Genomic DNA, 15,316 nt, shown 5'->3' with positions numbered 1-15,316 from the left:
CCGCTGCTCCAGCATCTGAACGAAGAGCTGCAGCTGCATTAAAGGTCCCGTCTATACCAGTCAGCTGGCAGGGCTGGGGTTCTCCTTCTCCAGATATAGTCAGTGCCAACGTTTCCATCTAATGACTGTATATGGTCATTAGTTCTCAAACACAGAGGCAAAATTCCATATTTTACTCTGATCTACAACCACTGGCATTCCTGAGGGTGTGGTTGGTTACATGATGCAAACCTAAATGATTTGAAGCGTTAAAGCCTAATTATGAGAGGGAGATCATGTCCAGTTGTAATGCATGTGGGTACAGCTAAGAGCCATTATAAGGCTTTTCCCAGAATCTTATACAAGTTGGTATTGTAGAGATCCCACATGCACCTCTAGCTTGAGAAGCATGAATATGTTAACACTGATGTTTCGCTTTAAGAAATTGGGACTAATAAATGGGGTTCAATGAGAAGGTTGAGCGTTTACAAAGGTTGATCTAAATGTACATCAGTGTGATATAATAACATGCTTAATTTATTGACCTTTTTAAAGTCTTTAATGAACCCCAGTCCAAAGTTGACTCAGGAGTCTGGGCGGTCCTCCAGGGCAAGCCTGGGTTTACTGATTCAGTCATGATGATGATAAGTGATGAGCTGGAAGATGAAACTATCGCAAAATTCAGTATGATATTATTAAGTTAAATAATAACTCTTATGCAAAACGATATGGCACTCAATAGAACTCATACCTCAGCCAAAGCCCAGCAGTCTCTTAAAATTCAATCAGGCTGCATCAAATTGCACACAAGCACTCATATATATCAGTTCCCTAAATGTGTCTGTTTCCTTTTTTCCATGGGAAATCAATAGAAATTGTTATGCCCTCGGAGTGTGAAAAAAGCTTCTTGGATCCGCCCTCTGATCCGGATCTGTGCCAAAATGTAAAAGGCTTTTCCCTGACCCATACTGCATTCTTACCAAGTTTCGTGGATATCCGTTGAGTAGACATATGTATAAAGGGGGGAAAACATAACCTCTTTGACAGAGGTCAAAAACTAAAACCCTTGAAATAAGTTTGAAAGCCACTGATTTAGATCACCACCAAACTGAGCTCAGCTCTCCCCTGACCATAAGATTACCGCAGGCAGTGTGGCAGACTCCAAATATAGAAGTGTGGGTAAAGGAGAACACGGTGAGGAGGTGTTTCTACAATGAGGCCGTACCTTGACCTACTCAGGCTTTCAAGTAACTCAAACCACTTTTAAGCAGAGAAAAAATGTCCATGTTCTGTTTTAGTGACTCATTTTGTCTGGAGCTGATTCCATGTTACTCATGTGCTCATTCTAGGAAGACTGAATTGAGTTGCTTGTTCCAACTGAAAATAATTGACTTTTTCATGGGCTATTATGAATATATGGACATGATGCATTGCACAAAGCAATACGGCTCATGTTCACACCTATAAAAAATAGAAAACTTAATGTTGGATTGAAGGGAAGCAGCTTTGTGAAGAAAGCAGTGAATTCTGCTAATAAGATTCATAACACACAACCCCTTCGTACCTGATGTCTGTCGATAACAAGTTGACTTTTGCTGCAACACAAAGCAAAATTATCACATTGCTGTGAGATTGTTTCCTAACATCAACACCTTATTTCAGCTATTTACTGGTCACCACACTGAAGGATAGAATGGTTGTTGCCATGACAATGATATCAGTGCTTTCTTACTGGTATCTGAGGCAACACGGCTCCATCGGCACACCTCTTGCATTGTTTCACAGCAGGGCGAGGAGAAAACCAAAGTCAGCAGAATTCATCCTCTGAGGATGGCCGGGCAAAATCAGCACAGATGTCATGGCTGTCATTCCAAAAAATGGGAATCTGTTACGATCAGGACGGGTCACTTGTGTCTTCCAGCGGTCAGTGGTGTCAGTTTACTGCTCATGTGTTCATCGAGGTGAGAATTATTGTCCACAGCAACAGAGAATCAAGCTGCACTTCCCTCCCTCTGGACAAAGCCAGCTATGTGGATCATGTTGAGGCCAGCTGCTTTCAGCTTGTTGCTCCAGCATTGCTACAGTGCCCAAAAGAGCTCAAGGAACTGCAAATTTGAAGTGATTGTAGTCTGCTGCTCATCATTGGTGCTGGAACTTCCAAAATCATTGTACTACAGCCAGGTTCATAATTCTTTGGGGTCCCCTGGAATTTTCCATTGTCATTTTCGCAGTTTTATGCACGTTTTCTGAATTTGCAGTGCATTGAGCTCTCTCGGCCACCGTACACTGCAGCATCGAACAAGACACTGACCACCGACAAATGATCAACTCTATCGCCTGACAAGAATGTCAATACTCAATTATTCTAGAGAATCCTGCATAAAGCTGAACTTTCACGTTTCTCTATGTCCAATATCTGCAGCTATGCTAGCCTCCATAATACAAATGCAAATCGGCCAATAGAACAATAGCAGATCTGACAGCATGTGAGCAATTACAGCAGGATGTGATTGGCTCGGAGCCTTATACGATGCATGATTGTTATTATGAATCCAGCCAGCTCTAAATTCTCTGACTTCTTATAGTCAGAGAATTGCATATTAATGGAGATGTGTAGTGATAACCGATAAGGCAAAGAGGGAGATTAAATCCGATAGAGGTCTCTCTGCTACTTTGCATTCGCTCCACCAAGCGTCTGAGATTCTCACAGTAATTCCCCAGTCCTACTTGTGGACATGCTCCATCACCAGCGGGGCTCCATGAAAAATGAATGGCCTTGGAGGAAGTCAGGGTCCCTGGATGATAAACTCGCTGTAGGTGAGTGCATGCTGAAAGATTTATACAACTATTCATGCACAGTTTAAAGCGTGGCATATGTTTGGGGGCGGTTAAATGGAGAGTGATTATAGCACTTATTTTAAAATTCATACAGGTCTTCTCTGCGTCTAGGTCAAGCTGCCCCACATTGGGGGAATAACCCTCACCCACAGATAAGCCACTGATAATCATATTCATAGCCTTCAAACAAATGTAGAATCCTCAAGCCAACAACCTTCCAGGGCCGGGGGGGGGGGGGTCAATATAAACAAAAAAAAAAGATTTAAAAAACACGACACAGAAAACAATTACAACTAGAATATCTCGGCCCAATAGTCCCTTTAAATTAAATCAAGCTGCACCAAGTTCCACACACTTATAGATATTATTCCCTTAAATATACCTTTTTCATGAAGATCCATGAATTACACCTTTTGGGGGAATCAATGAAACTATTAAACGAACAGCCTATTCCCCAAGTAGCTTGATTAATCCTGCAAACTATCAAACAAACAAATAAACAAGGGTGAAAATATATCTCCGTGGCGGTATTAATCATTTTCAAGTGAATATTGGTGTTCACCTGCAGAAGGGATTATTGAAATAAAATTCAGTTATTGTACTCTTAATTAGATTTGTATTTGTTTCAAGAATCTTATGATGAAAAAAAGGATCAAACCCAGTATTAAACCCTGTGGAACACTAGAGGGAATATAGCTTTTTAAAATCCATTTTTGAAAAGGAGAGGAATGTAGAAGAATCGCACATAAAGAATTGACCATGCACAAATTAAGACCAATCATGATTTCTCTCCTTGATGGCTTTTCACAGTGTTACACCTAAAGATTGATGGAGTAGTTGTGTAACGACAAAAAAAATAAAACAGATTGAGAAGTTTATACCCCATCTAATTTCACACATCTGCACACTGGACATTACCTGCCCAGCACCAGGCAGCATTTGGTTTATCCGTGCTTGTTCGCTGCCTGCTGGGCCTGGAAACAAGCTTGATGAGGGAGTGAACCATAGCGGTGCGGATGTAGACCATAAAACCACCCCAAAATATTTGAAAACACTCACTCGAGCTGAGAGGCACTGCACAGTTTAATGGTAACCCTCTGCGAGTTTGCCACAATGAGTGACAATCATCACATTACACACTCACTTGATCCATTGGTGATAAAGAAATATTGATTATGACAGCTTTAAACGTTCTTCTGGCTCTCGATGGGATTCCTTGAGAGTTAAAAAGAAGATCTTTATAGTTTGGATGATTAACAGCTTCATTATAAACCCAAACTATGACTGAAAGCTGAAAGACCATTTTTCTCTCCCTTAATGACTCTTAGCATTGTGTCTGCCCATTACAGAGCCAAGCCGACTGCAGCTTGTGTTAATCAGGATTATTAACTGTAATGGGAAAGGTTTGTGGGCCTAAATGCTAATGGGGGAAGGAGAGAAAGAGGAGGAGGAGGAGGAGGAGGGGGGTCCTAAATGCATCTTCATATGAAGGAGCTGATATCTTTAGAGCTGCAGGCCATCACCGGGCAGGAGCAGTCCTCTTGATATTCCCTCCACGCACACACCACTGCTCTCACCGCGAGTCTCTGTCAGCAGAATTTATAATGAATTGCACAAAAGCTGGTTTGCCATGCATGCATTCATGCAGGCACATACACACACACACACACACACACACACACACACACACACAAACAGACAAAAAATACCAACTTTCCCTTTGTGCACTGCAGAAATGGCTTTGGGAAAGAGAGAATGAGGCTGTTGCGCGCGCAGAGAGAAAATGTCTTCCACAAATTGACTTTTCTGTTTGCCTGACGATTACCCTGTCCCCAAGCATTAGTGTGTGACAGAGTGTGTGCATTTGTTAAAGTATCTCACACTTTTGCTTTCTAAATGAAGACATACAGTACAGCCGATATCACAGTTCTGTAAAGGAGGAATACTTGAAAGGAAAGGATGATGACTATTTTGTTTTTTTACATTATCATCATTATTTTTGTGGCTTTATTCGACAGTAGTGACAGAATTAGGAATGACAGTAGATGAAGGGGTCGGAAACATGCAGAGGACATGAGGGTTATTCAGGGTTTAATGCAAAATCTCCTCACAGCTCGTGTTGACAGAAGAAGTGGTTACAAGGAGAAAAACTCCAGAATGGGAGAATATTCTTATTTCCACCAGGACGGTGACGGTGCAGGACTTATTCAGGTTCTTGTTGAGAATTGGCCACCATTTTGATAGGTTTGGCTCCAGCCCCCCTACAATATTCAAAGGGTATATTGGCGGCAGTAATGCACCAATTCATAGTTTATCGACTGCCAATAAAACCCCAAAAGTGTAACTGTTTTTCTTGCTTAGTCGTATAGATTAACTCTCTAATCTTTTTCCAGATACAGATGTTTCCAGGTATCTAACAGTAAAGGCACAAGTATGCTTTTATTTATATATTTTGCAAGTCCTGGTTCCACACTTCTCAGAATTAATTTGAAGAAAACGTGTAACAGATCAGGTCCTTTAAAGCTGAACTAAATCAAATTGTTCTTTCATTAATGAATTAAACCAGATTTAAAAGTGGATTTCCACACTGACATTCTTTAGAAAATCAGTCAGTATGATTGTCTGGTATTTGATAGAAACTCAAAAGTTTATAAACATCCCTTTTTCTACATCTTTCTCCCTGATTTCACATTGATCTCTTGTTTAGCTGGTGGATGGCACATCAGCAGCTGCTCACCCTTTCCACCCACCTCATGTCACTGTGAACATTATCACAGCCACGTTTCCATTTACACAAAAGCTCAAATGAATAAAACCCACACCTTGCTCAGAAACGATCACACCCACAGTTAGGGAACAATTCTGTTCCTAAGCAACTGATCCTCTCCGTGTGGGGTTTGCATGTTCGCTGTGTGTCTGCGTGGGATTCCTCCAGGCGCTTCACTTTCCTCCCACAACCCACAGTCGTGCAGCCGAGCTGGAGTGCATATTTTAAATTGCCCCTGCGTGAATATGTGACTGCTTGTAGGAGGTCTGATAAAATGGGTGCATGGCTGTAGGTGTTGTGTGAAAAGCTCAAACTATAAATATAGAAATAAATGTGTGGACTGATGAACACTCAGTGGTCTCGTGTAGCATTTTCTTAACAACCCATAGGCCACTTTAAACAGGCGTCATGCACCTTTTGAACCCCTACACAGAATGTAAGCCCTACTGAAGTGTGTGGCAGTATTAATGCATTTCTGTAATTCTGTAAAGGTAAAACATATGCTTTCTTTTCATTTTCAGGGAAGCATAGGTTGAGGACATTTCTTTTAAATAAAAGACTTCAAAATAATATGAATCCCCCTTTGGTCCTTTGCCTTAATGTAAAGTTATTCATGAAATGATCATTAGAATCTAAATTATTAGCATTTTCCCAACTCATCAGTAGCAGCTGTGTGCTTTTTGTATCCTTTAATTTTATATTATTATATGTTGAATTATATTATTATAATTTGTGCACATTATTCAACCATACACTGTTGATGGACGACTCGACGGCTCCCCTAAAGTGAAGCAAAAATGTATTGTTCGCCCCCTGTTGGCTAGCTGCAGTGTAGGTCATGAACTCCACTTCCTCCATGTAAGTGGGTGGGTGATGGACCAAACTAAATGGTCCATCACCCAAAACTCGAATTTGTTCTGAAAGCAGTTTTTCTATCATTCTATGTCATCCTTATTACGCTGATTTATCTCACAGTGCTACTTTTCCCAATTATTTTGGCTTTAATTACTATTTGAGTTATCTGATGCTGTAAAAATGGGGTGAAACATCATGATTGACGGCTAAGACTGTCAAACAATTGGTCAAATGCCTCGGTCGGCAGGATTTTAATACTGCGGCTCCATTCCCAAATCACTACTGGGCAGACTCGGGCTACAAATGTGCAAGATGGCTGCGTTCGTATCCAGGATAATTTGGTTTTATTTATGGATAGTGGGAGAAAACTGAGACACGTCGTCCATCTCTATATGTACAATCTATGGATTCAACTGACAAGATGTTTATCTTGGAATGAAACTTATGAGAGAAGCAGGTGCAAGGAAAGGAAAGATGGGGGGCAGTGTTTTAGTAAATGTACCTCTACCCATTAAAAGGTCTGTGAATGTCCCTGCCAACCACAGGAGAGTGAGGCCAGTCAGAGGGATCTGTTGCTCTTGACCAAATTGTCGGACTAACAGACAGATGAGGCGAACAACTATCACCATGCTCAGCCAAACATAGCCGGACACACTCATTGTTGATGGTTTTTGTCCTGTGACAGTCAGCTTTCCTTTTTTTATGGTCAGTTGACAATGTGGCATTCCCAGTAGTTTGTCCTGCCGTTGACGCTCCGCTCTTGTCGTCTCGAGCCTGGAGGCTTTCCACTCTCCTTCCACTCTATCAATTATATTAACAGCGGCCCGGAGCTTCCTCCTAGCATGATTCTGTATTTTGTGACAGGAAACCTTTCTGTTTTTACTTTATGGCCTCCTGCTACATTATTGCACTGCCCTGGTAATAGAGCTTACTCTCTATTCCACTCCAGGCTTTGCGCCGCAATCCAATCTGTCTTTCCAACACCAGGCATTTTCTTGGGACAATGAAGTATGTTTATGGTTGTGCTGATGTCATCACATTTCTGTTTGTCCCTCATCTCCCAGGGCACAGCTTACAGGAAAATGAATTATACAACACAATGGAAAGGATGGATATTCTGCAGTCAAAGTGAAGCCAATTTGCTCTAACATGACTTGGCTTTTGTTTCCAGCTAGATATACAGCCGGAGATGATCTGCCAGCGTACTGTAGAAACTCTGCTTTCCTGCTTTGTTGCGATTGTGTAAATTATGTATCACCAGTAAGACGCTGGGGGATTCTTGTGGCATGTCAGGTTCATTCTTGATTGGCACACGGCACAAAAATAGCATATCAAGCATCCCTACACTAATTGTTAGTCATATTCAAGCCCCTATGTATTGTATAACCATGCCCACGATGTGGATCCACTAGAGAGGCTTGGCTTTAAATCATTCATTGATTTAAGTGAGCAACTCAGGCAGAAATACAGTATGTTGGACAGGCAGTACTCATGCATGCAGCCTTGGCCTTGAGCTTCCCACTGGGACAATGTGAAGCGACTGGTGTTGCATGTATATACATTGTATTTGAGCTGATGCGTTTCTGTGCATTGGAAATATTTTGTCACATCTTATCATTCTAGAATTATATTGCGGTGACAATTCTATTATATGTACGACGAAATAATAATTACACTCTCTAATCATTATCCCAGGCCCTAAAAAGATTATGTCCAAACAGGATTCAGCTACAAGTGATGGAGGACAAAATCTGAGGTAAAATGCATTTTAAGTTTAGCAGCAGATAACGTGAGGCTCCAGCCGTCTTAGCTTATCAAATCATGTGGGTATGTTCTAAACTTAGTGCCTTTTTTTGTACAAAATTCTCTGAGTGTTTTTCTGGACGGTGTGTCGTGCAGAGCTGAAGTGCAGTTTGAAACACGAACAGTGAATTTCATCTTGAAGGACCTCAGGGATTACAGGAGCACTGTTGACAAGAGGAACATTTTCGGTGACTGATAACTCTTTCCACTAACATATGGTGATGTGAGTATTGTTTTCAGACAGTTTTGAACACATTCTTTTTATATAATATGAACGATGCACAATGAACCCATGAGTCATATTGTTTTTTTATTTCACTAGAGGATATTTCAAGATGCATCTCAAAGACCTTTGACTTTAAAATGTATTTTAAAAGATGTGCGAAAAGATCAATATTTTTCTTGCAGAGGGACAAATGACTATATGTAATGAGAAAATTGATTATTTTTCTACACACACGTAACTCCTACATGTTTTAATAAAATGTGTCCTTTCTGTGTTTCTTTCTTTCTCTCTTTCTTTCTTTCTTCATTATTTCTTCCATCTTTCTTATTCTCTCTCTATCTTTCTTTATTTCTTCCCTAAGTCCTTCCTTTCCTGTTTTTTCTTTCCTTCCTTCCTATATCCCTTCATTGATTTCTGTCTTTGTTTCTTTCCTTCCTTCATTTCTGTCTTTGTTTCTTTCTCTCTCTTTTTATTTCCTTCATTTATTTCTTTCTTTTATCCTTCCCTCTTTCTTTTATCCTTCCTTCCTTCTTTTCTGTCTTTCTTCATTCGGTCCTTCTTTTCTTTCTATCTTACCAAAACCTTAATTGATAGGTTTGAGGAAATTATGCTTTATTCTGAAGTATTTCGGACTTTTACTGTGAAGGAGCATCGCTCTGGGCGGAAGTTACGGTTGCCTGTCAAGATCCGAAGTTGTGAATCTGAGTCGCTAGCTGAACTTTCGTTTTCCTCTGAGAACACAGTGAGCATGGCGACGTTTTTCGGCGAGGTGCTGTCGGTGTATTCTCGGGCTGTGGAGGAAGACGACGAGGAGCGTGAGGAAAACGAGGAAGACGAACAAATCCGCCGAGAGCTGGAGGAAAAGCGGTAAATAGCGTTAGCCCGCTAGCATGAACACACGGGAAGTGACAAGTCAGAAAGCATGGAGACCATTCAGAAAGCTCCCTCCAGTGAGATAAACATGTAAACTACATTTCAGTTTAGTTTATATGTGGCTTCCATTCTCCTTCGCTGAGCAGCTAACATGAAAATATGATGGTTAGCGGCTATTAGCAGTAATAACACTGCCTCACACTACAAGTTCTGACACAATGGGGTCTACTTTATGTCTCTGGGTTTGTACCGAAGGGATGAACACCATCACAACCATTGTCAATGACTTGTTATTAGCTAATTCAAGCTAATAGCAAGTCACAGCACATGATTCACATCGTTCATACTCATTCAACTATTACGTCACGTGAGTGGATCCTGGTATTGTCATCCTGTTTCTTCACCCCTTTTTAGAGTGGTCCTTTAATATGTAGCATGTGTGTGCTCAGCTGTATCTACTATTATACTACAGCCCTACCACTATCCTCAGGCACTTGCATTCCTAGGTGGAGTAAAATAGTAATACAAAAAGAATATCAAATTTGAGTCTTATAGTGTTTTCTTAATCTCTCCTTACTTCTCCAACCCCATCTCTCTTCGATCAGGGAGGTTCATCTGCACTGGATCCCTGAAGTCTCAGATTCACTCAAGTCCGGAAACAAGCTGCCGTGTTCTGAGTTTGTCCTCGCTGTGGGACACAACGCTGCCAGTAGGTAGCTCCTGTGTGCTACCTTACCAGTGATGAATGCTTTTTATAGCACACTCAGTATTATTGGAAAGATCCCTGTGTAGAAATTACAATAGTGAACGGTATTTAGGAGTAAAACACCCAAAAAATGTCTGTGGTAAGGTGTCAACATAGATATGTGCACATCATTTGTTTATCACAATATATATTCTCTAGAGAGCAACACATTTCTTTTCTTAAGTTAAATTATGCACAGAATTAATACGACTAAATGCCAAGATTTTACACCTTCAATATTTATAATTAACTATGTATCATATATATTGGGTGAAATACGTCAAATGAAAGGTGTTAATCATAGTGAGGAATAAGTGTTTTAGCACCTTTGAGTACATTTTTTACACTTTGTGGCCCGCAGCTTTATTGCTTTGGTTAATGAGTCTATTTTGTGCAATGGTTGCTTTTTAAAGAAAACATGTCAAAAATTTGCTGTTTTATTTTCTTTGATATGAAGATGTGATTGTTTTCTTTGTCGCTCATGATAATGAACTAAAATATTTATGGACTTTGACTGTTTGTCTGACAAAACTAAAGGACCAGAACATGTCATCTTGTTCTGTGGGAAACTATAATAGGCCTTTTTTTCATGGCAGTCCTGAATACCATATTTTGGGGCTTCTCTGACAGCAGAGCAACAAATTACTGGTTTTATTATTATCTCTTTATTATATGTCAATAGTCTTAAACCCAAATAGGTTCAGTTTATTATACCATACAACAAAGAGAAGCAGAAATATTCATAGATCAGAAGCTGAAACCAATGAATGATTGGTAATATTAACTAGTATTAAATGATCAAATAATCTATTAACTTATTGATTCAATGTTTCCCATTTAAATTATTATAGTTACATTTTTCCCATTGTCTGACAGCTGTGGCATCTTCAAACTATATTTGAATGCATGTCAGAAACAGTAAATAAAGTAAACATCTAAAACATCAGAATAGTTCCAATGTGAGCCTGTTTTCACAGGGTTTCTGTCAGTGTACGTTCTCACCTCTGCAAACTGGGACAAAGTGGGACATGCATCAGTGTGGAACGAGAGGAGCCGAGCTGTAACTGGACAAACAAGCAAGGAGTCAGCATGTGTTTTCTACAGACACAAGGAAAACCCCACAGTGAGTGACAAACTAGTTGTGAACATCACTTCAGAATGTGTCTGTTGTTTCATTATTCCCACAGAAGGCACCAGGCTGCTGCAAACTCAAAGATCATCCAGTTAAATGAGTTTGGTCCTGATTACCTCAACTCTTCTTAATTAAGAGAATATTACTTTGGCTGTGTCCATTTAATTATTGTGCAAGAAGAAAAGAATACATCGTTGGGTAAATATAAGAAATACAGAATGACAACTGAAACAGATCAAAAAACAATGTTTACGAAGCCGTTTAAATGACAGCACATACTTCAATCTCAGGTCTACTGTCCTTTTGTACATGGTCATATCATATGTTACTGTGTTCCTGTAGCATTTGCACTGTATTGTATATTGAGAATATAACATGGAGCCCCACTTTTTTTTGTACAAGTAGGAAAGTAGGCCAAGGCACACAGGATTAATGAGCCCTAGCCATCCACAGATCAGAGTTATAACCAATCGCTCTCATGTGTGCAGCGGTGGATGTAGTTTCTCTCCGCCCGATGTCTTTCGCACATGCTTTAATCAAGATAAACATAGTCAGCCGCCATGTGTGATAGCACTGGGCTACTGAGGAGGCTTCAGATTTATCACACATTTCTTCTCCTGCTGACTGAAATTGCTGCAGAGATTTAATGAGTTGAAGGTAGAGGGCTTCAATACACGGTGAAGCAGCTGTGGACCACTGATATGACAGCCACTCATTGATCTGTAGATCACTCAATAACTGAAATTTGTTTGTGCAGGCTTTTGCATTTATTGACCCTGGACAGTAGATAAATGATAAAAACAAGCAGGTTCGCTGGGAGAATACTATGTATGGTAAGGAACAACAATAATTGGTTTATTCCGTTTAGTTTTAAATAAAAATAATATTTGGAAATTACCTGGCCAATCTTATCTAAATTGAAAACATTGCCTTGTGCTTTAGATTTTTCAAAGAGAAACTAGTTAATTAAATCATCAAGACTATAATCTGCTCATTATTTCAATACTCAAAATAATTATTTCGCTATTTATTTTTTTGTTGGCAAACTCACCTTCTAACTAAGCTCCCGCCCGCTATTTCATCCTCTTTACAGCTTCTATGTGTTTGGATTTCTCCTTCTGCTGTGGGTGTTGCACTGTAACACATGAAAACATCACAGAAATACAAAGTGGAGATAAACCCAAACTGCTTGTACCCCGATGAAAATAGCTGTGTGTGTGACTTCTACCTTTGATTAGACATTTAGTTGGGTATCAGTCTTTCCTGGCTTTGATTCACACCACACAGACACAAGTATGAGTTTGATCCACAAATGTCTCATGTTCTTTCCCCTAAAGGTTTTGATGTGCCAAGTGACTTCCCACATTGCAGAAGACCAGCTTTTTCAGTGGACAGAAAAGGTGGGATATGTTTATACAATAATACATTATTTGCACTGTTCTGTGATACATTAGGTTGGTATATGGAAAAGTTAAGACCGGTTTTCTCTACTGCAGACAGATGGCAGATTTACGACCATGCACAGGTTTATTTTCTCTCATTCATTGAGCTCAACAATGAGGCAACACCAGGACGTTCAAATGATTATCATACTCAGAATTATTGTCCTGTACATAATTGTTATCCCTTAGACACACATAAAACTAATTTAGCTATTTGCTATGAATAATCATATTCTTTGTCAGTACATATATACTCATTGACAACTAAATTAAGTTTGCGTTTTGACCCAGTAACAAGCCAATCACATAGCAGCACCGCTGATGATTGTAGTTAATCTACAATCATCAGTAGTCAAACATGCAGGTATTCTTTAGGTTGATAGATTACTACCATTAAAATGATGTTGTGTTGTACTGACTATGTTTCTTTGTCTCATCCAGGTTTTTGATTGTCTTCAGCACAGAGAGCTGAACGTGACAGTGTTGTCAGATAGCTCTGTGGCCGATTACAAGACAGCAGATTATCTGTGCACCAGCGCCACTCCGTTCCTGCGCTCTCTCCACACCGGTACCTTCAGTGGTAAGCCGGTCTGCCAATCACTGGAGCAGCCCAACATAGTAACTGGGCTTTCAGCTGCAGGTACTAACTTCTCTCATTCTCTGCTGTTAAGTGGCAATGTGTACAATTGCATGTGGGGTCTACATATGAAATGGTTTATATTGCAAAGACTGATATATAAAATGAAAAGAATAATTATTAAATTTGAGGGGAAATCCAACAGTCTTGCTGAAAAGCTAAATTTACCAATTGAGATCTCACATTCAAAAAGATATTGAGTTGATACTTGGTATTACTAGATAATTTTAAAATTGACAAGATGTTAAAAAGTAGGCTTTACATTCACTGGAATGTCCCAGGACAAACAGCCTTACAGCTCTTGGTTGAGAGCCATGGAGTCTGAAACATCATAAAAGTTTGGATTCTCTACTCTTCCCTTTGAAGTGTCCTTGAGTGAGACACCGAACCCCAGATTTGTCCTGATGTAATTAGCTTGTAAGTATCTTCGGACAAAGAAGCACTTGCCAAGTGAATGAAATGCAGCACCATTATGCTCCTCTCCACTCGCTCGGAAAACACAGCCTTGCATCCTGATTTGGTAAATAAAATGGTGGTTCTCCAACCAGAACATTGCCGGTTCAAACCCCACTCTCTCCCATCTGCATGCCGAAGTGTCCTTGGCAAGATATTGAACCCCTAAATGGCCCCTCATGACTGATTAGTGTACTAATTGTAAGTCGCTTTGGACAAAAGCGTCAGCCAAATGAAATGTAATGTAATGTAACATAAGACGTTGATAATCTAAACAAAATGTGTAAAGAGCTTCAGTCCGGGTCACTGAGGACTGCAGAGCATTTGCCCTCCTCATGTCAAAGAGTCTAGTCTTCTTCATTGCATAACCTTACATTCTTCTGCTTTATGCTGTTTCATCAGTACTGAACCACTGCCAGGTCCACCGCATCGCCACCGTCGTCTACCAGTGTTACAGTGACATCCTCGGCCCTGACTCTGTCACCATGGAGACCTACAAGCCTGCACTAACCAAGCTTGGGAAGTCCATACAGGTGAGCTTCCTCTCTTTTTATATCTGAGTGAGCTTTTGGAAGGGCAGTGGGTAGTAATTTTCAGAGAGATGTTATGTTTGACAGTTTGGCAAGACGCGCCTTTCTAAAGACTAATGAGCCAATTGGCAAATTTTTCCATGCAGAAGTAGCCAGTTTGCAATGGGCCTCCGGGCAAAAGCAAATTCAAAAATTGTTTATCTACTGATCCAGGCTCATAAAACTGCTCCATGTACATGAGTTAGTAGTGCAGCAGGCCTCCATGTCATTAAATGAGTTTTAATTGTACTTGAACATCATTCGGCATGATGATGTGGACGTGATCATGGCCTCATTAAATCACCATTAAAACATAGCAGAAGAGTTCCCTTGTTATTCTGACTGCATCTCTTTGTCTCCTCAGTTGGCCTCGTCTCCGAACACAGATGTCCTGCGCAAGTTTATCCAAACCACCGAAATTCAGAGTAATCTCTATATCTGAACATGTTTCACACTGAATGGTGCATTAAAGTATGTTTTCCTTTGATAAAATACTGTAATTTTTGAAATAAAGAAAAAAAAATACATGTGTATTTCCCATTAGTTTCTAAAGAGTGGTATTATGACTGGCATGCATGCACCATACTGCTGTCCATGTTAATGATTTATAGAACAGTGCTAGCAACAGGTGAAAAGTTTGAGCTTTGGCTTAAGACCAAATACCTGCAAGATTTAGGACATTCTCAGGCTTTTAGTCTAATTTCGCAAAATATAAAAGTGACATGGGATATTAGAGACTCCTCTAACTGTCCATGGATCCATTTAAAACCCGAAACCAGCAATAAAATGATCCCGCTAACATATTTGTCATCAAAGACGTAATGTATCTCATTCCTCCGGGCTTTAGAACTCCATTGTTGTCCGCAACCTCTTAAAAAAACATCTTTGAGACACACCAAATGATTGGTGAGTAAATCCCACCAACCATTTTGCTGCTTCAAATACTTACTGAATCATAAAATGTTTATCAATCTGTAGCTGAACGTAGTCTCAGAAA

General features: G+C 40.0%; 1 protein-coding gene across 2 annotated transcripts; it reads left to right on the top strand.

Moving 5' to 3' along the window:
* Positions 1-9,119: 9,119 nt before the first annotated feature.
* psmg1 (proteasome (prosome, macropain) assembly chaperone 1) lies at positions 9,120-14,862 on the top strand. 2 transcript variants are annotated; one of them, XM_062406800.1, is made up of 7 exons: positions 9,120-9,335; positions 9,947-10,050; positions 11,064-11,209; positions 12,556-12,618; positions 13,102-13,240; positions 14,153-14,283; positions 14,684-14,862. In XM_062406800.1, exons 1-7 carry the CDS (start codon positions 9,217-9,219, stop codon positions 14,759-14,761), a joined length of 780 nt encoding a protein of 259 aa, XP_062262784.1. In that variant the 5' UTR covers positions 9,120-9,216; the 3' UTR covers positions 14,762-14,862. The 2 variants fall into 2 exon arrangements, with proteins under 2 accessions (XP_062262784.1, XP_062262783.1); XM_062406799.1 differs by having other exon boundaries at positions 13,102-13,300.
* Positions 14,863-15,316: the final 454 nt, after the last annotated feature.

This window comes from Platichthys flesus, chromosome 15 (genome assembly GCF_949316205.1).
Source record: "Platichthys flesus chromosome 15, fPlaFle2.1, whole genome shotgun sequence".
Lineage (NCBI taxonomy): Eukaryota > Metazoa > Chordata > Actinopteri > Pleuronectiformes > Pleuronectidae > Platichthys > Platichthys flesus.
The sequence above is the reverse complement of the archived record's forward strand: the minus strand, read 5'-3'. Positions and strand labels throughout refer to the sequence as shown.

What these genes read in the sequence shown, in the direction of transcription:
- psmg1 (XM_062406799.1), top strand. Translation starts at nt 9,217, where the DNA reads ATGGCGACGTTTTTCGGCGAGGTGCTGTCGGTGTATTCTCGGGCTGTG. An exon ending in CGAGAGCTGGAGGAAAAGCG is followed by an intron (nt 9,336 to 9,946) that starts GTAAATAGCGTT and finishes CTCTTCGATCAG; the next exon opens with GGAGGTTCATCTGCACTGGA. An exon ending in TGTGGGACACAACGCTGCCA is followed by an intron (nt 10,051 to 11,063) that starts GTAGGTAGCTCC and finishes CTGTTTTCACAG; the next exon opens with GGTTTCTGTCAGTGTACGTT.